The sequence below is a fragment of the Ictidomys tridecemlineatus genome, chromosome 6, assembly GCF_052094955.1.
Source record: "Ictidomys tridecemlineatus isolate mIctTri1 chromosome 6, mIctTri1.hap1, whole genome shotgun sequence".
In the NCBI taxonomy this organism is placed as follows: Eukaryota; Metazoa; Chordata; class Mammalia; order Rodentia; family Sciuridae; genus Ictidomys; species Ictidomys tridecemlineatus.
In genome coordinates, this window is record NC_135482.1 from 49,483,296 (window position 1) to 49,508,083 (window position 24,788).

The 24,788-nt window shown below is 32.5% G+C and overlaps 1 protein-coding gene and 1 non-coding gene across 2 annotated transcripts in view; one reads left to right on the forward strand and one right to left on the reverse strand.

Moving 5' to 3' along the window:
* Positions 1 to 2,343: 2,343 nt before the first annotated feature.
* LOC120888836 (U6 spliceosomal RNA) lies at positions 2,344 to 2,452 on the forward strand. Its single transcript, XR_005732507.1, has one exon. It is a non-coding gene; the product is annotated as a U6 spliceosomal RNA (small nuclear RNA).
* A 3,658-nt stretch (positions 2,453 to 6,110) lies between these two features.
* Positions 6,111 to 24,788, reverse strand: part of Lemd3 (LEM domain containing 3) — a 68,048-nt gene continuing 49,370 nt past the window's right edge. The window contains exons 5-13 of the mRNA XM_005328699.5: positions 15,008 to 15,087; positions 14,774 to 14,919; positions 13,867 to 13,968; positions 13,667 to 13,769; positions 12,536 to 12,714; positions 10,235 to 10,316; positions 8,657 to 8,762; positions 8,486 to 8,564; positions 6,111 to 8,278 (exon numbers count right to left, since the gene is read on the reverse strand). Coding sequence (XP_005328756.2) covers positions 8,115 to 8,278; positions 8,486 to 8,564; positions 8,657 to 8,762; positions 10,235 to 10,316; positions 12,536 to 12,714; positions 13,667 to 13,769; positions 13,867 to 13,968; positions 14,774 to 14,919; positions 15,008 to 15,087 — 1,041 coding nt within the window. The 3' untranslated portion in view covers positions 6,111 to 8,114. The remainder of the gene's footprint in view (positions 8,279 to 8,485; positions 8,565 to 8,656; positions 8,763 to 10,234; positions 10,317 to 12,535; positions 12,715 to 13,666; positions 13,770 to 13,866; positions 13,969 to 14,773; positions 14,920 to 15,007; positions 15,088 to 24,788) is intronic.

Below are 24,788 nucleotides of genomic sequence, written 5' to 3' on the forward strand. Positions count from 1 at the left end.
TTTGTATTCTGAAACTTAACTGAATTTGTTCATTAGTTTAAATATTTTTATTTTATTTTCTCTATATAGAAGATCATGTCATCTGCAAACAGACAGTTTAATTTCTTTCTTTCAAATTTAAATACCGACCATTTTCTTGCCCAATTATTCTGCTAGGACCTCTTACATAATGTTCAACAGAAGTGGTGAGAGTGAACATCCTTGTTACTGATCTTGGGGGAAAAGCTTCCAACTTTTCACAATTCAGTATGATGCTGAATACACTGCTGAGTATGAGGAGGGACCTTCACCTGTCCCAGCAGAAATTCAGTCCCCACAGACTGAGGCTCAAAATATACCTCAGACCAGGGTAGCCGATGCAGTTTTAGTAATCAGGCTAATCCTATCCGGATGCTCCAGCAGAAACATGGTCCAGGTTCATATCAGTAAATCGAGTTCTAGAAGAGTCTCCAGAGACCAAGCCTCCAGCACAATCCATGTGAATCCAGATTCCAAGCCTGTCCTGGCTCCAAGACATAAGCCGTCCTTGAAGACAGACTCCAGACCAGCACTTTGATATCCAGCCTCCAGGCCAAGCTCCAGACCAATCCCTCTATCTCGAGAATCAAGCCATCATCCATAGTCTTCAAGCTCAAGTATGACCCCCTGTGGACCCAGACTCCATGCCTGCCTCAGTGCCATGTCATTTTCATTTTCCAGACCCACACCAGTGGACCCAGGCACCAAGCCTATCCAAGTATCTGGCTGGCCTTTCAAACTGAGCTTCAAGGCCCATCCAAATATCCGGTATGCTCTTTTAAACCCAGAATTCAAATCACTGTCCAAGAACCCACGAAAAAAGCCAACTATCCTGATGATACCAGCAGCAAGCCACCCTCAGAATATGCCATGTAGTCTGCCCAAAATCTATGGATGGGCTGCCTGCTGAAGGGCTTTCCAAGACAGAACTAATCAAAAGACTAAAGTAAGACCCAGCTCTCTCAAGTGAACGGATACCAATGCATAGCAATTAAGGTCACAAACAATTAGGGAAACATGACACCACCAGAGAAATAAAGCAGTAACTGACCCTAAAGAAACTGACAAAGGACTCAAAATAATCATTTTAAGGCAGCTCTGTGAGCTTCAAGAAAATATACAGAAACAATTCAATTAAATCAGGAAAACAATAAGGAGAAAAAATTTATACATATGTCTTAAAAAAATTCTGAAGCCTAGAAATACAATGAAGTTAAAATTGCACTAGAAGGTGTCAGAAAAGGTTCACATATATTTTCTCATATGTGGAATCTAGGAAAAAAAGACAGACATAAATGTATGTGAGAGACTATTAGTGAATAGCAAAGGGAGCGGGAAGAGGATCTGAGGAGATTACAGGGAAATAAAAATGATAAAATTAATATGCTCTATTAAAAAAGGGAGTAAATATTTAAGAGTAGTGCCTGTTTCATCTGCTAAGCAGATGAAAGAATTCATCTCTTATCACATCCTTTTTACAAAAAAAAAAGTTAAACCCTGTAGGCATAAGGAAAATTCTTACAAGGTAAAATATGAATCTACATGGGAATGAAAAGTACTGAAACCGTTCACTGTATGGGTAAATATAAGATTTTTTTTCTTATTAAATATCTTTAAAATTGTTCAAACAAAAAAAATGGGTCATAGCCAGGCACAATGATGAATGCCTGTAATCCCAGCAAATCGGGAGGCTGAGGTGGAGGCAGGAGGATTGCAAGTTCAAAGCCAGTCTCAGCAACTTCATGAGGTCCTAAGCAATTTAGCAGCGAGACCCTAACTCTAAATAAAATATTAAAAAAGGGCTGGGGATGTGGCTTAGTGGTTAAGCTCCCCTGGGTTCAATCCCCAGTACCAAAACAAAACAAAACAAAAGTTGCTATACATAAAGTTGTAAAATATGACTTGAAGGCAGACAGTGCTAAGTATAATGATAATGATACCATTAAGGTTTATGATATACCTTATAAAAATAACATAAAAAAGGTATTAAAAAGAAGCAGAAAGGAGATAAAAATGGAACCACAGATACTCAATCCAAAAAAGACAAGAAAAGAAGAACAAAGAACAGACAGAATAAAGAGAAAACAAATAACAAGATGGTAGACTGAAACCTAACCAAATCAGTAATCATATGTGAATGGAATACATACCCAATTAAAAACAAAGATTGAGAGATTCAGATTGCAAAAATAAACAAACAAAAATCTAGCTAAATACTCTTACTAAAAGCATACTTCAAGTATAAAGACACAACAGGTTAAAAATAAAGGGATGGGCAACATCCTACCACTAATATCATCCTACCACTAATCAAAAGAAAGCCGGAATGCTCATTTCAGCAGCATTCCATGTTAAAACTGGAATGATACAGAGAAGATTAGCATGGCCCCTGCGCAAGAATGACATGCAAATTCATGAAGCGTTCCACATTCTTAAACCCCAAATTTAAATAAATAATAACAAACAATAAAAACAGAAATTTGGGGAAAACACATGCACACAAAGAGAAAGCTGGAGTGGCTATATCAATATCAGATAAAGTAGATTTTGGACCAAAACATATTATCAGAGATAAAGACCATTTCTATAATGATAAAGGGGTCAAAACATGAAGGTAATATAATAATCCAAAATGTCCACCAAAAACACAGCTTCAAAATACATGAGGCAAAAAATAGATAAATACTCAATTAGAGATTTCAATACTCTTCTCAATAATTAACAAGTACACAGAAAATTGGTAATAATAAAGAAAACTTGAACATTATCAAATAATTATGTCTAATTCAAGTCATGAACAGTCCACCAATTAACAGCAGATAATACCCACCCTCATCTCTTTTTTTTTCCTAAGTACTCACAGAATTTTTACCAAGAAAGATCATGTTATAGACCATATACAAGTCTCAACTTTAAAAAGATTCAAATAATACACTGGTGTATAATTGAATAAAATTAAAAGCCATAACCAAAAACTTCATCTGGAAATCTTCAAAGAATTTGGAAACTAAATAATACACTCCTCAATAATCCATGGAACAAAGAAGAAACCAGAAGGGAAACTATAAAATATTTTGAACTGAATGCAAATGAAAATACAACATACCAAAAATTGTGGGATTCTGCTGCAGCAATACATAAGGAATCAGATTTTTGGAAGTTATACTGAACTCCCTAAAATCAAAACACAAACTTATTTTAGATCCAGAAAAACATTTTAAAAATGTGTGTCTTATGGGTTAATTCAATAAATATATGGTGACAACTTAAGGGAGGCTCTATTCTGAGCCCTAAAAATAAAATAACTAATACAAATAAGACCCTCTACTCTTATATTGCGTCAAAGGGTACAAATAATAAATACAAACACTAAGAAACTTGCAGATAATAACAAACTACACTAAGAAAATAAAACAGTAATTTAAAAGAGAAGTAGTCCAAGAAGTACCCTGTAAATACATATGAGCTGAAACCCAAATAAGGACAGCAGATCATGCAGATGTAAACCCAAAGGAACAGTATCATAGAGAGATAAAGTATGAAGGTCCTAATGTGGGAGGCATATGTTCTAGATGTCTGGAGAAAGTTAAGTGAAGGAGGTAATATAGGAGAAATATTAGTAAAGATATGTATGAAAAAGATAAGCACTCAAGCTGGAATATAGGTAGCTGGGTAAGGACTGAGAGTTGGCTAGAAAGGTATAGGTGGGTCAAGACCTATACTGTCAACATGGCAGCCACCAACTGCATGTGACTCTTGAGTACTTAAACTTGGGCCAGTACACCTGAATAACCAGTTTTAATCTAACTTGAATTACTTTATATTTTTAGAACTATTTCAAGTACATTGGGAACTGTTTCGACTATGGGTTTTATAAAATCTAAATATAGATCGAATATTTCTAATTTGGTTTTCTATTATAGAACATTATAAGAGGAATAGCAAGCTAATCTTTTGAGAATCTTTTCAGTACAAAAAAACCCATAATTGTTGTTAATGTTCTGTCATTATCTGACTCTTTAATACTTATTAGCAATTTTTCCTGAGTTGTAGACAAATGAGATGTTAGGTAGATCTAGAAAACTGCAATATGTCTGAATGTTCTATAGGTATCTCAAACTCAAAATATCCAAAAACCCAGTTTATCATCTTTCCTATCCAATATATTCTTTCTCTTCTATTCTTTAAATGTTAGGAATTTAGATTTCCCACTTTAGAAAACTTGTTATCAATTTCCCCCTCAATATCCACTAATAATCATCTTTCCCATTTGCTTCTTAAGTATTTTTCAAATCCTTTATGTAGTATTCATTCCAACAAACCCTAATTATTAGTTTGTTACCAGAACTCTTTGAACCAGGTAACACTGAACTTCAAATGTGACCTACAAAAATTTCCATGACATGCTCATGGCCTACCTTTCCCATTAATATTTATTGCCTTGGACTTAAGTGATTTGGCCATAAGAAACCACTTGTGGTTTATACAGGCAGTAAATTGTTTCACACATCATAGTTCATGTATTATGCCTACTCATAGCAGAAAAAGTAAACTTAAGTACACAGGTTCTACTGGTTTAGAAAACTAAGAATCAACAAAATGGGTCTATATTAATATCTACACCAGAGGTTCTTAGGAATAGAAACTCAATCTACCCATAAAATCTCCTTGGGCTTACAGGCTAAGAATGAGCATGCTGCACATTGTTTCTTTAAACCACAACTTCTGGTTCCTAATTATTCTCAGTTAAGTACCTGTTCTTGAGCATCCTTCCCAAAAGAGGGGCTGGCAAAATTCTGCTTGATTTAGTTAGCATCCTTTGATCAGCCATCTGGAAGAAGTGACTTGCCAAGATAGGTCTAGGAAAAAAGGGTGAAGAAGCCATGTAGTTGACCTAAAGTAATTTGATGTCACCAAGAGCAAGGAGTGAAAATTGCAAGGTCAATTTTACTAAAGGAGATATTCTGGGCACAGGACAAAACAAAACACTGTTTTCTTACAAATCACATCTTGTAATTCAAACTGTGAATACAAGACAAGAAAAATGTAAGGTCCAATATCAGGCTTCAATATTCATAAAACATTCAGGAATCTACATACCAATGAATATGCATATGAATTTTTTTATGACACAGGTTCCACACATTAGATTTCAAGATCTCATCCCTACAAGCTCTCCTCTGAGGGATCAAGGGAAAAGAGACTTATCATTGTATCTATTCTTAAGAGGTGCTTAATAGGCATACTGAATTAAAATACAGCTTAGCTATTTTCTTATCTATTCTGATATTCTTTCTATTAAGATGCATATGACATTTCTCTGCTCCCAGAATGCCCCCAGTCTAGTTCTTTTTTACTGTTATTTTCCATATATATATTTTTTTTTTTTAAAGAGAGAGTGGGAGAGGAGAGAGAGAGATAAAGAGAGAGAATTTTTTTTTAATATTTATATTTTTAGTTCTCAGCGGACACAACATCTTTGTTGGTATGTGGTGCTGAGGATCAAACTCGGGCCGCACGCATGCCAGGCGAGCGTGCTACCGCTTGAGCCACATCCCCAGCCCTCCATATATTTTTTAATCTGACCTGTGTTCATCCTCTAGATTGACCAGCTTAAGGATTGAGCTGTGTGTTTTCATCCATGTTCCTCTAACAGAAACAATACCAACACTTATTAGCAATCCTAAGTCTACCATGTGACTAATAAATCTAGGCTTCTTGCTACTCAAAGAAGCTTGCCCAAGAACTGTTTGTTATCGATTTATGACAAGATAGAGTTTGACCCAGAATGTATGTAGAAAAGAACTTTTTCCTTTTGTGAGAGAGTTGTTCTTCGAAAAAGTGTCTAACAATTAGATAACGCTTAATGATACAATTTATACTCTTGCCCACTTTGATCCAAGGTGAGTAAAAACACTTTTATGAAGAAAAGCAAGATCCTGAAGAATGCATGATTAAAACTAATAACTTTAGAGTCTTCATCATGAATGCAGATTCCCAAGTAAAATAGATTTAAAATAAAGGCATATGTTTTCACTGGTAAAAATAAAGACGCGAGGCACTTAAAAAACTTTTTTAAAAGTGAAGACACATTAAAAAAAAAAAACCTAATAAATTTTTAATTAGGATGTGTTCTGTCTTTTTTTTTTTTTTTAAACAGGACAAGTAACAGATTACATCAAACTTCAGAACTTCTCAAATATCTAATTATTATACACATTCCCATCTGTCTTGCAGGGAGGAATCTTGGTTGGCTTAACAGTTTCAGGTAAAATAAGCTGCATAATAGCATATATTACAATAATAAATGTACAATGTTTACATGAAATATGTTTTAGAAGCAAGAAAAAGATGCATCTGCATCAAAAGGCGACCTGTTAGAATACCACAACTGTTTTTTGTTTTTTACATTCACTCTTGCAACAGGTTACAAGATGGGGTCACTAAGCTCAGATAAATCACTATGATGCACATAAAATACAGAAAGATTGGTTAATTTATATATTATATATATTTATATTTCACACATTAGCATCTGAGACATAAACTGAGAATTTAAAACTTATTCTCTTCAGATAACAAATTAATTTTTTATTCTTCATAAACATGGTGCCCACAAAAGCACATAGGTAAGGCACAATAGGATTTTCTGTTACAGAATAGTGTGCATCATGTTTACTTAACCAGAAAACGTGCATTATCTGTGCAAGTTCATGCTGCAAACCCAACACATATATAATAAAACAAAAAGAAAATTGAACTTTAAACAAAATCAAAATTGGTACAATTCCAGCTGTTTCACATATTCATCTGGACTGACAATATCAACAGATTATTTTTAAAAAGCCAATTGTTACATTACAAATAAACCTTGCTTAGCAACTATTTTAATCTGAAATCATAACAGTAATAAAGCAACTTTATTAAAACAAATTAAATACTGAGGCACAAACCAATGGCCACTCTTGCATTTACTATATTGCAATCTTTCATGACCCAAAATTCCAAGTATAGTTTGTCTAATACATTTTGCTGCAACCATGTGCCCTGCTTTAAATTTGACATATAACAGGGTGCTATCATTTCATTAAATTATAAATAGATTGGGAAAAATACTTTATCCCAATAGTACTATGTCACAGCCCTATTAATTAACAATAAATACAGCTTTTCACAAAATATTTTTCTAATATCTGCCAATTGCTTCTTTATTGCTCACATAAATTTGAATCCATTACAACTGGTGTCAGAACTTTCACACAAAATCATACTCAGACATTCTTATATAAAATCTATAAAAGATATTTTAAACTTGTATCTAATACTTCCAGGTGTTTGGCTGTTTGATCTATGTGATAGTACAGCCATATGTATATATGTGTGTGTGTATACACACACACACACACACACACACAAATTAGATTATGAATAAAATAGAAAGCTTATTTTACTGCTTATGCAGACATCCTCACAAAACAAGACTACTTTCACCACCACCACCAGCAGCATTTATACATATTTACAAAAGCCAGTTTAAGTACATGTACATCCACTTACACATATATGTAACCATTAAAACCAAATAAATTTTCCCATATTCCAGCTGTAGCAAATAAATCTCTTACAAGCAATAGAAACCTAAGGTTAAATTGGGAAATTAAAAGTTTTACCACATTAGCTTGTAAGGAATTATGCAGGTGACTGTATATAAAAATTCACATTAGTTCACAAGAAATTATGGAAATACAAGAAGCCTCTTCACCATGCTTTTGTGTGGTTATCCAAACACTTCTTGGTGCAAAAATATAACCACCATATCTGAAAATGCTTAATAAAGTCAGAGTTCCTCATGCAAAACTTTAAATGCACTGGCTTAACTGAGCTCCTAAAACTGAATGAAATAATTATTCTACATACTCAGCATTGCTGCCTCACTGCTAAATCCCTTTGGAACCTTAAGATTTCTGGAACTTTCAAACAGAGCTGTACTCAGCAATAAAAATATTACATACAAAAAGCATTTAAAAAGGAAGACAGGAAGCCAAACAGGAATTTTCCTATTGTAAATAACAGTCCTAGGAGTGAAGAAAGTCCTTTCAGGAACCTCCTTGAGAATTGGCTAGGCCAGTCCGAAGGCGAAGATGAGACATAGAGTTCATATGTTTATTTGATGGCTTCAAGGGAGTGTTGCAAGTAAGAGCTTGGGGAAAGCGATGGTGATATCTATCTAGTCGTAAATATTTTACTGTAACCAACTTCCCTGTTGCAAGATAAAAATAATATTTTAGATCTGTAAAAATGTCTTTAATATTGTTAGAAAAGTTAACTGTGGTAAAGTCATATGAACACAAAACACAAAATAATTTAAAATTATTACTTAAAAAATGGTAACCTAAAATACTTCAATTTAAAATCTCGTATAGTTTAATCATCTTTTCAAAATTTTTGTAATACACGAATTTCTTACCATCAAACCAAGAGCCATGTAATGCTTTAAAAGCCTTTCCAGCATATTCTGGAGACAGACATTTAACATATACACAACCCTATGATATTAAAAAACAAAAAAAGAAAGAAATGTTTTAGTTAAACAGCAACAAATCCAAAACATAAAATTCAATACTTGAAGCTACGTTACCTCACGTGAATTTTTGTCTACTGCAATGTGAACAATGCCATCATTGTCACTGCATTTTTCTAAAATTGCTTCTTGAATTGCCAGATGCCACTGATCCCCTATTTCCCTAAAAATTAGTAAAACCAAAAATTAACAACTATATTCCTACTCAACTAAAAATCTCATTATTTCAATCACAACAATACAAATGAGTCATTTTTATACTTAAAATCCCATGCACTTGCAAGTTGTTTCTTTTTTCTTTCTAATGTTAACTCATTAAAAGTGCAAAAGTTGAATATCATTTTCTTTATTTTTAATGACATTTTTGAGTTCTTTAATTTAAGAAAAGTCTTAGTAAATACTATATTGAGCTACTCTTTTCCAAAATAATGGAAGAGTGATACAGGACAAACATTTTACATAGCTTCCTTATTATAATGAGAACTTTAAGATCTCTTGCTACAGTAATGCACTTTTGTCTTACTTGTGAGACAGAAGAAAAGTAACTTCACTTTAAATCATAAATCTTCATTTTAGGTAATGAAGTACAGGGCTGGCATTGACCTCCTCATTACTAAGGCATGAGGTCAGAGTTCCTACAGAGGTATTACCACACTACTACTGTTTATATATATGCAAAACAGAGGATGCATATACATACATTCATGTATAGACTGACAGTACTTTCCAACATTTCCATTTTGCTGTCATGTATTTGAAATCTCATCAATAATTTTTTAAATAAATGAATTATTAGATTGGATCTGGAGTATTTTATATGTAATGCAGATTCTACCATTAGAATTTTAAAAGCAATTTAATCTGTCAAACTGTTGAACAACTAACCTCCAGAAAGCTAATTCTAAAAATTCTTGTGGCTTAATATGTAAAATATTATAAATTCTAAGGCAGCAACTTTTGACTCTGCTATTCTCTGGATGTGTTTATTGCTATAATCGTAGTCAAAAAAGTTCTTCAAATATTACATTGCAAGGAAATATAGGCCCTAAAGAAAGGAAGGTATATACAACTTTGTAGGAAATATTTTTATAATTGAACACTGGAAATTTCATTAAAGAGGCTCATATATGTATGTGTAAGTGTATAGATAAAAACTAAACACACACACACACATAAACCTACTGAAACAAAAAATGTTGTCAGTCGTCTATAAAATGAATTGTACATTTAATAAAGGATGTTGTTTGTCCTTGTGTGTCAAGGCTTCACAATAAATACAAAGATTTAGAAATGTTTTACAAATCTCTATACAACTATTTCCTGGTTAATCCTTTGCTGGGAATTTAACAAAAAAGAAAAGCATTAAAATTTCTATAGTTAGGAATTCAGAAGGAAACAGATTTTTCAATTATAGACACAGAATTATAAGAATGCCATGCAACTTTCGGCGGTAGCAAGATGAGGTCTGGCCTTGCGGAGGACGTTGGATTTAATCGTTAATTTCAGTGCTTCCACACTCCTTAATCTCCAACCTTCTCCAACCGTTTTTTTTTTGACACCAAAAAAAAAAAAAGAACGCCATGCATTTTTTAGCCAAACATTGCCATTAAAATTACATGTAATCGTAATACTTACATAACTGGATCAAACATATTTCGAATCTTTAAACACGGTGTCAAACTATTTGGCGGTGAATTTCTTCTATCTAAATGAAATGCTATAAAAAATAAATTTGTTTTACTATTGGCCATTGTTTCATTTTGTTGAACATTTTCATCATTTAATTCAAAAATATTCATTACATAGTTATACTATGAACCAGACCCATGTTAGATGTTACAGTGAATTAACAGAGTCCTTGCTGTCACAGAGTTTACAGTGCAGTGGGAAACATAGATGATAAACAGTGTCATCCAAGACATAACTGTGATACATCCTAAGACAATAGAGCACAAAAAGCTGTAAAAAAAAAATAACTTCACCTCATTTGGGAATATCAGATAAGATTTCCCCAAGGAATTGAAATTCATGTTGAGCACTAAAGAATAAATAAAAATTAACAGGGTAAAGATAAGTATAAGGACATCTCAAGAAGAAAAGATAGCTTTTACACAGGCTTTGTGACAAGGAGCCTGATATATTCAAATAACCAAAGGCAGTTAACGTGGCAAAGTGGAAAATTTTAAAAGATAAACTTGGAGAGGTAGATGTCAGATTATTCAGGAACACCTAGGCCACACTCAAGTACTTCAACATTGACACAGAAATAATAGCCATTCAAGTATCTTAAGCAGTGGAACAATAGGACAGCATCAATCCTTTAAAATTGTAATTAAAAAAATAGTTTGTTATATGAGGAATCAATCAGGCAAATGCAAAAACGAATACTAAGAGACCGGTTAAGAAGGCCATTGTTGTCTAGGAAGGAAATGACAGTGATGTGGGTAAGACAGGCAAACAGTGCAGATGGAAAATAGATGGAATCAGGATATATTAGGGAACAGATATGACTTGCTAGTTAAAAGACTGAACAAAGGGGGTTAGGGGGAGATTAAGAATGAGTCCCAGGTTTATAGCTGAAAATATGAGGAATGTTACTAATAACTAGACTAAAAATATTCAGTTCAATATTCACATTCAATTTGTGATTCCCATCTCCTAAAAAATAAGATTAGTATAAACCTCAATATAATCTGAAAACCAGAACAGCAGACTTAGTCACAGCTGAGATTATTTAAGGAGTGAAGATAAAGGACTGGGGATATAGCTCAGTTGGTAGAGTGCTTGCCTCGAATGTACAAGACCCTGGGGGATTCAATTCTCAGCACTACCAAAAAAAAAAGTTAAGATAGAATGAGAAGATGGTCTTTAAAAACTCCAATGTCTAAAAGTGTAGGAAATGAGAAAGATTGGGGGGGGGGGTTGCAGAAGAGGTCTGATAAGAGGAAAAACTAAGGGGGGGGTGGGGGACGGCATCTCCTAAGTTCAAAGATAAAAGTTTCAAAGAGTGCTCAATTGTCAAACACTGGTAAGAGACTGAGTAAAGTAAGTAATTCTTTGTTTTCAATTACTTAGGGCCCTTCTGCATGAATCTTTTAAAAAGAAACAGTTTGTTATTTTAATTTTCGGTAACACCAAAGCATCACTTTCATACCATGATTAAAGAAGCTTTTATTCAAGTATTTTGAAAGTGAAAATTAGAGAAAAAAGGGGGGACTGGGTTTTCTTCCTGTAGTTTCAAAACAGGGTACTTACCTTTTCTAAGAATACTGTTTATCAAACATTGATAAATATGCTTTTGTAGAAAAAAGAATTTACAATTGTGAATTTAGCATTCACAATTTTCTTATATATAATTTTCTGCTTTACTGTATGCAAGAGGTTTGGGTATATAAGGCAGCCAGTCTTAAACAAAAAAAAAACACCTCCTGTATGCTTACGTGACTGTTTTTGAAACTAAGCAGACAATACGAAAACTATGAAAAGATATCTACAAAAAAATAGGTGGCAGGGGAAATATAGAAGTAGAGATGTATTAACAAGAAAGAAGAGGGAGACAAGCAAAAACTAGAAGAAAGAATAGTTTAAAAGGTTATGTTTCCACTTATATACATAAAATATGTAAGGTATGTATGTTTATGTCATACTTATAAATTATGTGTCTTATTTACATAGAGAAATTAGATGAAAAGAATGCAACTAGATCTATGATACTATATTGCTTGTTAAGTGAAAAGAGCAAGATCAAAGAAATGCTTGCCTTTATTACAGTAAAACAAATCATTTGTGTTTGCATTAGCAAGCAAAAAAATGTGTAAGGATTCATAACAAGTTTTCATGCACCTTTGAATTGTATGGTTTCAACTTAAACACATATTATAGTTTTGAAAAATTATAAGAAAATCAATTTTATACTTTTTTGTTTAAAGTACATACCTTGACCTTGCCATACTTTAGAAGGTATCACTAATATTTTATCACAGGATGCAGAAGGCTGGATCCACCGCCAAACTAGAAAATCTGCACCACCTATTCTTCGTGTTTCCGTGCGAACTCTAGACTCATTAGCAGCAAGGAAGTCAATGGCTCTATCCCAGACTTTCTTCATTTTTTTTCTATTACATGAACAAAATGACAAATTTACAAATTTATCTTGGCTTGTCATCTTTTTGAAATATTAGTAATTGAAGTATGGCTATTATGAAGTCTGGCTGTTCTTATCACTACTCAGAGTTTGTTTAAAAGTAGATAGTAGGTGCCTGTACCCCACTTCAGATTTACTGAATTTCAGTCCAAAGAGGTGATAAATGAGCATGTAGTTTTTTTTCTTCTTCTTTTTTAATCTAAAACCTCCACTGGTGATTATAATGTGCTATTAGGTTACGAATGATGCTTTATATATAGCATCACCTTTTTATTTTCAAAAGTCATTTTTTTTTTTTAGTTTTTATTTTAAAAACTAAATTAATAATAAAATAGGTATTTTAAAATATTAGTAAAACACCAGAGATTATTTCTGGGTTTTTTTTTTCCTACAAATTTACTCCTTATTGGTTTTTAGTTATACATGACAGTAGAATCCATTTTGACATAATTATAAAAGCATGAAATATATCTTGTTGTAATTCAGACCCCAGTACCTCTCCTTACTCTTCCCTCCCCTCCCTGTTCCCTTCCCTCAATTGATCTTTCTGCCATTTACCCATAGCTATTTTTTAAATTAATTTCTTGTGGATGTACACAATGGTGAGATTAACTATGGTTTGTACATATTCCTGTTTCTTTAATAAAATGAAATGAAAGGAGATAAGATGGAAAGTGACAACAAAGAATCAAAAATGTACAGGAATAAGAAAAGTTTAGAAATCTAGTCATCTTACGTCTGATTGAAAATCAGGGGGATAACAAAAGAATTTAGAAAGAAAGAAGAGTATAAAATATTTGTAAAAAGTGTGCATAGTAAAATAGGTCTAGATAAGAAAGAGCCACAATTCTCAATATAATTTCCAAGACTACAGAAGATACCTATATTCTGATTTACTTCAACTCAAAATGCTTTGAACACACCTGTCATGAGGCTGTATTAAGGAATCTCGCACATGAGGAATAGGCATGTAAGGTTGTAAATCCTTATTCTCCTGGCAAGCTTCATTATGACTTCGCAAAACATCTGAAAATAAATCAAACTTCAAAAATGAATCAATCACTTGACATTGTTATATTATCATATAATTGTTCTAGAAATAGGGGTTTTACAAATACTGTACCTATTATCTTTACCACCATATCATACATCTGCCTTGATTCCTCCTCCTCTTTTGTCCAGCGATATTTCATGTAACGCAGAACAACACAAACCATCACTACACCTGCAATATTTACATGTTTTTCGATTTAACAATTGTGGTCAATGGCATTTAATTACATTAGATAGTCTCTACAATGATTATCTTAATTGTACTAATGAAAAAATGCAAAGAGCCTTTATGACAGAGGATTGAATTGGTCACATAATAAAAGTGCACAGAAAAAATTTAATATTAAACATTTTCCAGAGTTTTCTCTAGAAAATATCTTCTATTACACTGATAACTAATCATTTAAATTCTATCTTTTTTTAAAAAAAATGCAACTTTTTAAACATTTTCCAATTATAGCATTAAAGTACTTGAACAGTTTTATTAAAGCATTAAACATGCTAAATCTTACTTTAACTGAATTATTTGTAAAGGGCTAAGAAAAAGAAAAAGCAAGGAATAAAATCTCTTAAATTCCTATTACCAATCACAAAATATAATAATCTGAATACAAATTTTAAATCTCATAAACAATACTGTTTAAATGAAGAATAATTTCAATGAGCTTAATTTACAATATTTTATTTAAAAAGAAAAATTTTCTATTTTCTAAAGTAAATATACTTACTATTTCTGTAACATTCTTATGAAAAAGTTTTATCCCTACCTCTCTCTGTTACTGTTTTCTGAGCCCTCAGTCTGATATGACATTATAAAAAGCCCTCTACTTCATTTAGTGAACACTTCTGGATGTGATTTATATGACATCTATCACCAAATTGACAAGTAAATTCTTGGCTCTGGCATTTAGTGAAATACAGACACACACAAAAATTCTAAACTGCAATATATCACTCTTCTTATCCTAACAACTTACCCAAGCATAACAACAATAACCTGTGTGTTACAGTAATAAAAGCACGTCGAAAACGACACCAGAAAGACATCTGTGGTCTTGTAGATTGTAAAAACTGCACATCAGTTATGTTTTTCAGTTCTTCCTCAGGGCTATAACCAACACACCTATTTAAAAATGATTAGAGTTGAGTTTAAGGTTAAAAAAAATATCACTTCTTATACTATAAAACAAAGTGGAAATCAACTCCTCTACCTTATTCCAACATCTTTCCCATTTTCTAAAATCCACTGCAATGAGGTGTTAAATATATCTTCATATTCAGGACCTAAATCCTAAGAAGAAAAAAAGAGAAAATAGCTATTTTTAATAATCCACATTCATTTGACTCTGACTCTACATAAGCTGTCCTATAAATAACACTCCATGTAACATTTTTAACTATATAACAAACATAACAAAAATGTATTATTCATTAAAGAAAATTTAAAAAAACAAAGAAATCATGATTTTCCCATTAATTCAATATAACTTGTTAATATTTTGCTATATTTTCTCCTTTTATATTTATAGACTTGGGAGTTCTTTTTATAGTTTTGTTTTTAAGTGTCATTGTGATCAGAATGACTTAATTTTTAATGAAATGCCATTTTCATATGAATAAAGAGCAAACAGTTCAGATGTGGCTATTTTATTCTTACAACTGAATGCATTAAGCATATGAACTCAAAAACCCTGTGTAAACAATGGACTCAAGCTTCCAAGAGAAAAGAATTGAGAAAAACTTGCATGGATCACTGTGTCCTTAACAGGTTTTATAGTACTTGTGACCTTTCCAAGATGATTGGTGTGATATTAAAAATGTGACTTTTTGATATGGTACAATGAAATGTGACAACAACTGGAAGTCCTAACAACTCAGTATACCTATATTTTTCAAATAACCAGTGCTTGAAATTATATAATCATACATGGGTAAAAGATTTATTCAAAGTACAAAGCACAAGCTGAGGTTGTAGATCAGTGGTAGAGTGTTTGTCTAGCACATGTGAGGCATTGGGGTCAATCCTCAGTACCACATAAAAATACAATAAAGGTATTGTGCCCACCTACAACTAAATAAATAAATGTATTTTTTTTTAAGTATAAAGCACTTCAAAAGATTTTATTGGGCACAGTACAAAATGTTCACTAATATGCTTGAGACTCCAAATTAAAATCACCTTTAAGAAACTACTTGTGAGGTTTGCTATACTACCAAAGAATATTTATAATTATCTGAAAAGACACATTTCCCCCTGTTTTAACTCCATACTGATGTAAGGCTGGATTTTCTTGATATACTTCAACAAAATAGCAACACAACAGACTGAATGCAAAAGCAGAAGAGAATCCAGCTGCCTTTTATTAAGCTAGACATTAAAAAGATTTGCAAAATGTAAAACAATACCACTATTCTCATTAAACTAAATTTTTGAAAATAGAATTATTTTTCATAAAATTATGTCTCACAAAATTATGTCAACATGTAACAGGATCATTATTTTTATTCTAAGTGAATAAAATGATTTCATTTTTAATTCTAACATAACTATATGTATGTATTTATATCTAACATATTATAATAAATGTATAAAATATATATTTATAAACATTTATCCACAATGTAAATGTAAACACACACACACATAAATAGACAATTAAGACTTCAGTAATTATGGAAAGTCCAAAAGTTTAAGATCTGCTATGAATGGGTATTTTTTAAATCAAAATATTGAAACTGGCATCACATATGCACTATTTTTCTACTTGCTTTTTCCATGGAACCAAGTATTATGTCAATATCAGTACACATGGAAAAACCCTAGGTTTTTCTACTCCATTGTATTATTACTCGAGACATAAATCAACTCCTTATTAATGAACATTAAGAGTATATTCTTTGAAAAAAATTTATTTTGCATTCTTGGGTATAGAAACCAGGACTTCCTGCACACTAGGCAATGTTCTACCACTGAACTAAGTACCAGCCTGAATTTTAAATATATATATATATCTCAAATAGTACTGTTACAAAAATCCCTGAAATATTTTTCACTCAACAAATATGTATTAAGGGCTCACTATCTGTCAGGTACCATATCAAAAACTGGAAGTACAACACTAGGCAAGACAGTCAAAATTTCCTGTGCTTGTGAAGTAGTCTACTAGAAAGTATGTCTCTCATGTATTAGATATGACATGAGTCCCCTAAAAGTTTATGTGTGAAACAATGCAAGAACCTTCAGATGTGAAATGATTACATTATGAGAGTTCTGGGCTATATTATCCACTGATACGGATTAACTGGGTGGTAACTGTAGGCAGGTAGGATGTGGTTGAAATAAGTAAAAGGGGGAAGTAGCCTTTAGGGTTTATATTTTATCTCCAGTGAGCAGAGCTCTCTCTCTCTGCTTCCTGTTCCTCCTCATACTTAGCTTATTAAAATCATAGGAGTTGTTAATTAATGAGTTTATTATAATAGCCGGTATATTTGTAAACTTCAAGTTACAAAAAACAAGGGGTAGGGGCTGGGGATATAGCTCAGCTGGTAGAGTGCTTGCCTCCAATGCACAAGGCCCTGGTGTTTAACCCCCATCACCACAAAAAGAAAAAGAAAAATACAAGGGGTAAATAAGAAAAGAGTACTGTTATTTTCCCCCACTTCCTGTTTTCTTTTCCCTATACTCGATATCCCCATCATCTGGAATATAATGGAACCATGGTATGTTACATATTCTTACAAAACAATTGACAATTATTTAAAAACTTTAAAGAGTCAAAGGAGTATTTAGGTCTTAACTATGTTATTTCTACAAATATTCTATACAGAGTTCTACAGCACTATAAAACAGAATTGCTTGATAAAACTTGAGGTTTTTTCCCTTGCTTATGCTAACTAAATACTTCATGCTACTATTATAACATACATAGTATCTACTTGGATTTTAAGAACTTAAACTGTTTTATTATTCATTTTATGTGGTCACTTTAAAAAGCTATAATACAGCAAAGTATGCAACTACTTTTTTTCTGTAAATGGTTAGAAAATAAGACATTTAAGTTGTGTTGATAAAAACATGCCTCTTTGTAAAGCAACCATTATTTATTTTTCTTTTTATTTTTTGGTGCTGGGAATTAAAAACCAGGGTGCTCTATCAATGAGCTAAATCCCCGGTCCTTTTAATTTTTATTTTCAGAGAGGGTATCTGTAAGCTGCTGAGGGCTGGCCTCAAACTTTCAATCCTCCAGAGTTGCTGGAATTACAGGTGTGTGCCACCACATCCAGCTATAAAGCAACCTTTAAAAATGTAAAGCCAGGGGTTGGGGTTGTGACTCAGCAGTAGAGTGCTCTCGCCTAGCATGTCTGAGGCCCTGGGTTGGATTCTCAGCACCACATAAAAGTAAATTAATATAAAATAGGTACTGTGTCCAACTACAAAAAAAAAAAAAAAAAGTAAAGCCAGCCAGGTACGGTGGCACACACCCATAATCCCAGTGGCTTGAGAGGCTGAGAAAGGAGGATTGCAAATTCAAAGCCAGCCTCAGTAAAAGCAAAACACAAGCAACTCAGTGAGACACTATTCCTAAATAAAATACAAAATAGGGCTGGGTATGTGGCTCAGTGGTTAAGTGCCCCCAAGTCCAATTCCCAGTACCTTGCCTCCAAAGAACAGTAAAGCCACAGCTCACAAGCCATACAAAAATAGGATGATTTTAGTGCATGGACCATAATTTGTCAACCTCTGAAATACATTCCAGCATCAGAAAGCAAATATCTTCCAAAAACGGATAACAAAAATAACAAAGTTTCTTTTATTTACTATTATTTACTTATGAGTAATAACTCAGTCAACACACTATTTACTGCTTCATATAAATTTAGAGTATGTTCTCCCAAGTTTTAAATCTATTTATTTTATTACATTATGCACGTACATACACATATACTCATCCAGGATCCCCACTTCCAATGTACCTTATTTTCAAAATAACTGGTGAGGCGAGTGCAGTGGCACACACTAGTAATCTCAGTAACTCAGGAAGCTGAGGCAGGAGGATTCCAAGTTCAAAGCCAACCTCAGCAATTTAGTGAGGCCCTAAGCAACTAAATGAGATCTTGTCTCAAAATTTAAAAAGGGTTTGGGATGTAGCTCAGTATAAAGTACCCCTGGTTTCAATCCCCAGTATTAAAAAAAGGAGTGGGGGATGGGACAGTGTATTCTAAAAAATTGTTGTCAGATGCTTCAAGCTTTTATTATACAGTTTCAAAGTACAAAAAATAATACTACTTTATATAAAAGACTCAGCTCATTAAATGAAGCAACGTAACTTTAGTAAGAAGGAAAAAGGAACTGCCACAGACAGCAGTACTACAAGAAATAAAAACAATGTGGCTAGGCATGGTATGTGCATGCCTATAATCCCAGCAAGGAGGATAACAAATTTAAGACCAATCTCAGCAATCTCAGAGCCTATCTCAAAATAAAAAATAAAAGGGCCAGGGACTTTAGCTTGGTGGCAAAGCACCCCTGGGTTCAAGCCCCAATATCCACCTTCCCCGCAAAAAAAGCCTCATGAGATAAGTTGCATGAGTAAGTTACAAAGTGAAAATAGTTCTATGGCTTTCCAATTAGTGAACATTCTGGTTATTTCTGAGATTATGTATACTACCTATTGGATACCATCCTTTAAACTATAAAACACAATACTGAATATGATTTAACTACTGATGATTCAAGGGGAACTTGATCTTTCACCTCCAGGAATAAGAGAAAAACCATTGTCTTTTGAACAGAAAAAGCCTGGGATTAGATCCTCACTGTCTCCATTATAGACTATGTATAACATTAAGTAGGGACAAGAGAAATATGCCATTTTTATATGTGAACTTACTTTGATTTCTACCTTTTTAGATCATTCACAATTCTTATTTTTTTTCATTTTTTATTGGTTGTTCAAAACATTACAAAGCTCATAATATATCATCTTTCATAACCCAATTGAGTCAAATGTATGAAAGATGATACATTCACAGTTCTTAACAGCATCAAGTCCCTTGTCCATTCAATAGTTGGAGCTAGGGGTTATATGCCAAATCTGTCTAAGAGGCAGAATAGTAAAAGAGAAGAGCAAATGCTTTGGGGTTCTATTCCCAGTTCAATTACATACTAGCTACATATTTTAGTTAATGAACCCCTCTAAGCTTTAGTTTCTTCATAAACTAGGTCTGATATTATCCATTGTTAAATTACATAGGGAGTACCAAAATAACTTACACTTGATAAGTTATATTATGAAATTTCCCCCAATCCTAGTACTCAGAATACACAATTTTATTAACTGTGATTAGCATCCCAAACTAGTCCCTAAAATCTTGGTCTATTAGCATATTTGTAACACTTGGTATATTTACAACTATCATTGTGTCAAAGGATAACCAGGTTTTGAAAATAATAAAGGGACTTTACTATTATTCATTATACCATTCTACAGAAAAGTTAAACATAACCAACATGTTGTTTCATGAAAATATAATGCTATGTATTTCCTAAATGTTCCACCAGAGGGACCTCTCAACTTCTCATAAATAAAAGCTTTCAATATCAAAAATGATGAAAATAAAGCTCAAAAAAAGAACCAGGGGACTTAGAAATGAGTATTCAAATTATTTAATAATTAAGTTGACTTAAATGTCCTTTGAGGGACATAACAAGATAAATAAAAGGATAACTGAATGTAAATAATCAAATTCAAGAAAACAAAAATATTTTATTGAGGCTTTTCACTAATTTTACTCCATCAAATATTTATAATACATACTGTGTTTAAAATGCACTAGAAGCTGGGGAAAAACTAGCTTAAAACAATGTGTACAATTCCTTTTCTACACATTCTCCCGTTTATTTACTCCTAAATCCACAAACTTAACTGTGTTGCATATGAAACCACACTATAAATATATGAAGGTCTCTTTCTATAAGCAGAAAGACTACTATATACATATTATCATTGTTTGATACAAACTTTCTAGGGAGTCTCTTCCATATTTATGACAGAACTTGGATAAAATAAACAATCTGGGCTAGACTGTGCTAAAACAACCATTGGAAATAATTTGAACATATATTAAAAGCATTTTTAAAAAGCTCTAGACAGAGTGCTTTCATAATACTGAAAAATGACAAACCAAACAATACAATCACATATTATCCAATGAGAAAAGTTTTCAAAAAACTGTCCAATGACAGATGGAAATGTACTTAATAATTTTAAGGGGAAATAAATATTTATACTGTAAAATACTTAAATATTAATTAAAAAAATATTTTAAAAGACTGTAGAAAAATGGGCCAAAATACTATCAGTGCTTATCCTTAGTGAATTTGAAACCTATTTTTTTCTTTTATTTTCCATGTGAATTATAATCATAAGCAATATTTAATTTTACTTTGGAAAATGTAAGCATTATTTTTAATGTACTTATATATTTATCTAGACTTTGTTCACAAAAATCCTAATTATTGTTTCTTTTTTTGTAAGGGAAGAGGAGAGTCTAAAACTACACCTATGGTAATGACAAGCCATAACAAGTTTTTATAACATTTGAAAACCTGAAAATTAGACTCCAAAAGGCAAATGTTAACAAAAGAACACATACATAAATCTAGATGTAGTTAAGTGTGGTGACACGTGCCTGTAATCCCAACAATATGGGAGACTGAGGTAGGAGAATTCAAGGCCAAGTTCAAGGCCAGCCTGAAAATAAAAGGTCTGAAGATGTAGTTCAATGTCAGAGCAATTGCCTAGATTGTGCAAGACCCTGGATTCAATCCCCAGTATTGCAGAAATAAATAAACAGATAAACAAATAAAAAAATCTAATGCAGAAGAATGTTAACATTTTACATAAAATGACTTCATTTAACCAAGACATGGAATTAAATTAATACAGAATCTTTTGTAAAATATGAAAAATTCTACAGAATTGAAAAATATAGGGCTGGGGATGTGGCTCAAGTGGTAGCACGCTCGCCTAGCATGCGTGGGGCACTGGGTTCGATTCTCAACACCATATAAAAACAAAATAAAGATATTGTGTCCACCTAAAACTAAAAAATAAATTTTAAAAAAAAAGAAAATATAAAAAAGCAAAATCCAGTGTAAACATAAAATAATCCCAGGAAAAAGAGATGAAAACATCTTCAGGAATGCACTTCATTAATATCTTTTTTTTACTGATTTTTTTTTTTTTTTTACCGTTTCCAACATAGTTCATCCATAGGTGCTTCCAATAAATTCTTTGCTATAAGAAATTAGTAGAACTAATTTCTTACACCCTATGCTTCTCTGGGTCTCTGTCCCTTCTTTTTACTTTTTCTTACTGTTGACTCAAAGCTGCAATCAAGTGGTTTGAGAAGAAAAAGAGAGGAGGTTAATAAACCTTACATACCAACCCTGCCTCTTTGTTCCTCAGTTGTAGACTGACTACTAGCTAGGCACTATCCTGTTCCAAAGCCTATCCTATTTTTTTGACTCCTTCAAACATAGTACTTTGTTTTTAAGAATCTTGGATTTCTTCTAAATCATCAATAAATCTTGCTCCAGGAATTTATAACCAACCAAAACATATATCTATGCCATTGCCTATGAACATGAACTGAATAAAAAAGTAGGAAGGATTGGATTGGATCAGATCTTCCTACTACTAGAAGTAAAAACACTTTCAATTATTTAATAAGTAACCTTTTGCTTGCTTTGAATTTCCACATGATATACCCTTCTTCCTAAAATATTTTCTTCTATGTTCCCTTAGGCCTCCTCAATCCAATCCCCTCAATGAAACTAGGAGTTGGTTTAAAACCAACAAGATTAACAAACACTTAACTACTCTAAAAAACTAAAAATAAATATACACACACAAAAAATTTTATATATATATGTATATATATATTTTTCATTTCTAACTCTTAGGGTTTGAATATGAGGTTTCCACCAAAAGCTTTTGCAGAAACGTTAATATAGAAATGTTCAAAGGTAAAATGATTATAGAGTATGAGAGCTGTAACCTAATCAGTTCATCTTCGCTTGAATGGGCTAACTGGTTCATAAGTATAAGCGAGTGAGGTGTGGCTGGAGGATGTGGATCACTGGGGGCATGCCCTGGAAGGGTTGATCTTCCCTGAAGCACTTTCCTTTCTCTCAGTGCTTTCTAGCTATCATGAGCAAACAGCTCTCCTCTGTCACTTCATGATGCTGTACCTTGCTTTGGGCCCAGAGCAACAAAATCCACGAACCATCAACTGAACCTCTGAAACTGTGAGTCCAAAATAAACTTTTCTTCCATATCATTCTTGTCAGATACTTTGATCATAGTGATGAAAAGGTGACTAAGACACTAATTTTTATGACTTAATTAATGAAGAATTCATCATAATCCTACTCAAATTTTCCCCTAAAATTGAAGAGAACAGAACACCCTCAAACTCAATTTATGAGGCCAGCATTACTACAGCATGAAAACTAGACAAAGTAAATACAAGAAAACCATATACTAATATCCTTGATTAATATAGACACAAATATCTTCAACAAAATAGGAGAAAGCTGAATTCAACAGCACATTAAAAGACTCATACACCATGACCCAAGGATGGTTCAACATATGAATATTAATAGATGTGATTGCACATTAACAGATGATTAAAACAAATCATTATTTGCTTCTAACCCTAATTTATTATAAATTATATACATGTATTATTACCATAATGTACCTCATAAAGATGTACAAATATTACATCTTTAAAAAAGATCTTAAAAATCTTCTCTTTAAAAAAAAGAAATACAATTATTTCAACAGATATAGGAAAATGCTTAACAAAATTCAACATGATTTCATGGTTAAAAAAAAAACAAATGAAAAACTAGGAATAGAAGAAATACATTACAGGTCATATATGCAAAGTCCTCAGCTACATCATACTCAATATATGCCCACTCTTGTCACTTCTAATCATCACACTACCAGAAATGCTAGCTAAAGTAATAGGCAAGAAAAAGGAAAAAAAGCATCCAAATCAGAAAGATAGAAATAAATTTCTCCTCATAAATGACATAATCTTATACACAGAAAACATTACAGATTTCATGAAAAATCCTATTAAAATAAATGAATTTAGCAAACTTCCAGGATATACACAACAATCTCAAAAGGATACTTAAAAAAATTAATTTATAATACCATCAAAAAGAATAAGATACTCAGGAATATAATCTTTACCTACGATGTGAAAGAACTGTACCCTGAAAACTACAAAACACTGCTGAAAGAAATTAAAGAAATATGAGAACGCCATCCCAAGTCCATGTACTAGAAGACTTAACAGTGACACAATTTATATATCCCCCAAACCTATACCGATACAGTGTAAATTCTAATAAAATCCCAATATCAAAAATGGCAGAAATAGAAAAAAATCCTAAAATTTATATGGAATCATAAAAGACCCTACACAACCAAAACAATCTTGAGAAGAATGAGAAAGCTGAAGACTTCACATTTCCTGTCTTCATAACTTATGATAAAATGATAGTAATCAAAACATATGTATGGTAACTGGCATATGGACCAAAGAAACAGAATAGCCCACATATAAAACCACTTATATGTGATGAAATAATATTTAATAAGAGTGTCAAGACAAAGGATACAGGACACATTCTATTCAATCTATGATACTATGAAAACTATTTCCACATGCAGAAAGAATGATATTGAAGGGGCTGTGGTTGTGGCTCAGTGGCAGAGTACTAGCCTAGCACATGTGAAGCACTGGGTTCTATCCTTAGCACCTCATTAAAAAAATAAATAAAAATTTAAAAAGAATGATATTTGACCTTTATCCTATATAGCAAAATCAAAATAGATTAAAGACTTAAACATAAGACCTGAAACTCCTAGAAGAAAACATAAAGAAGAAGCTTTGTGATGCTGA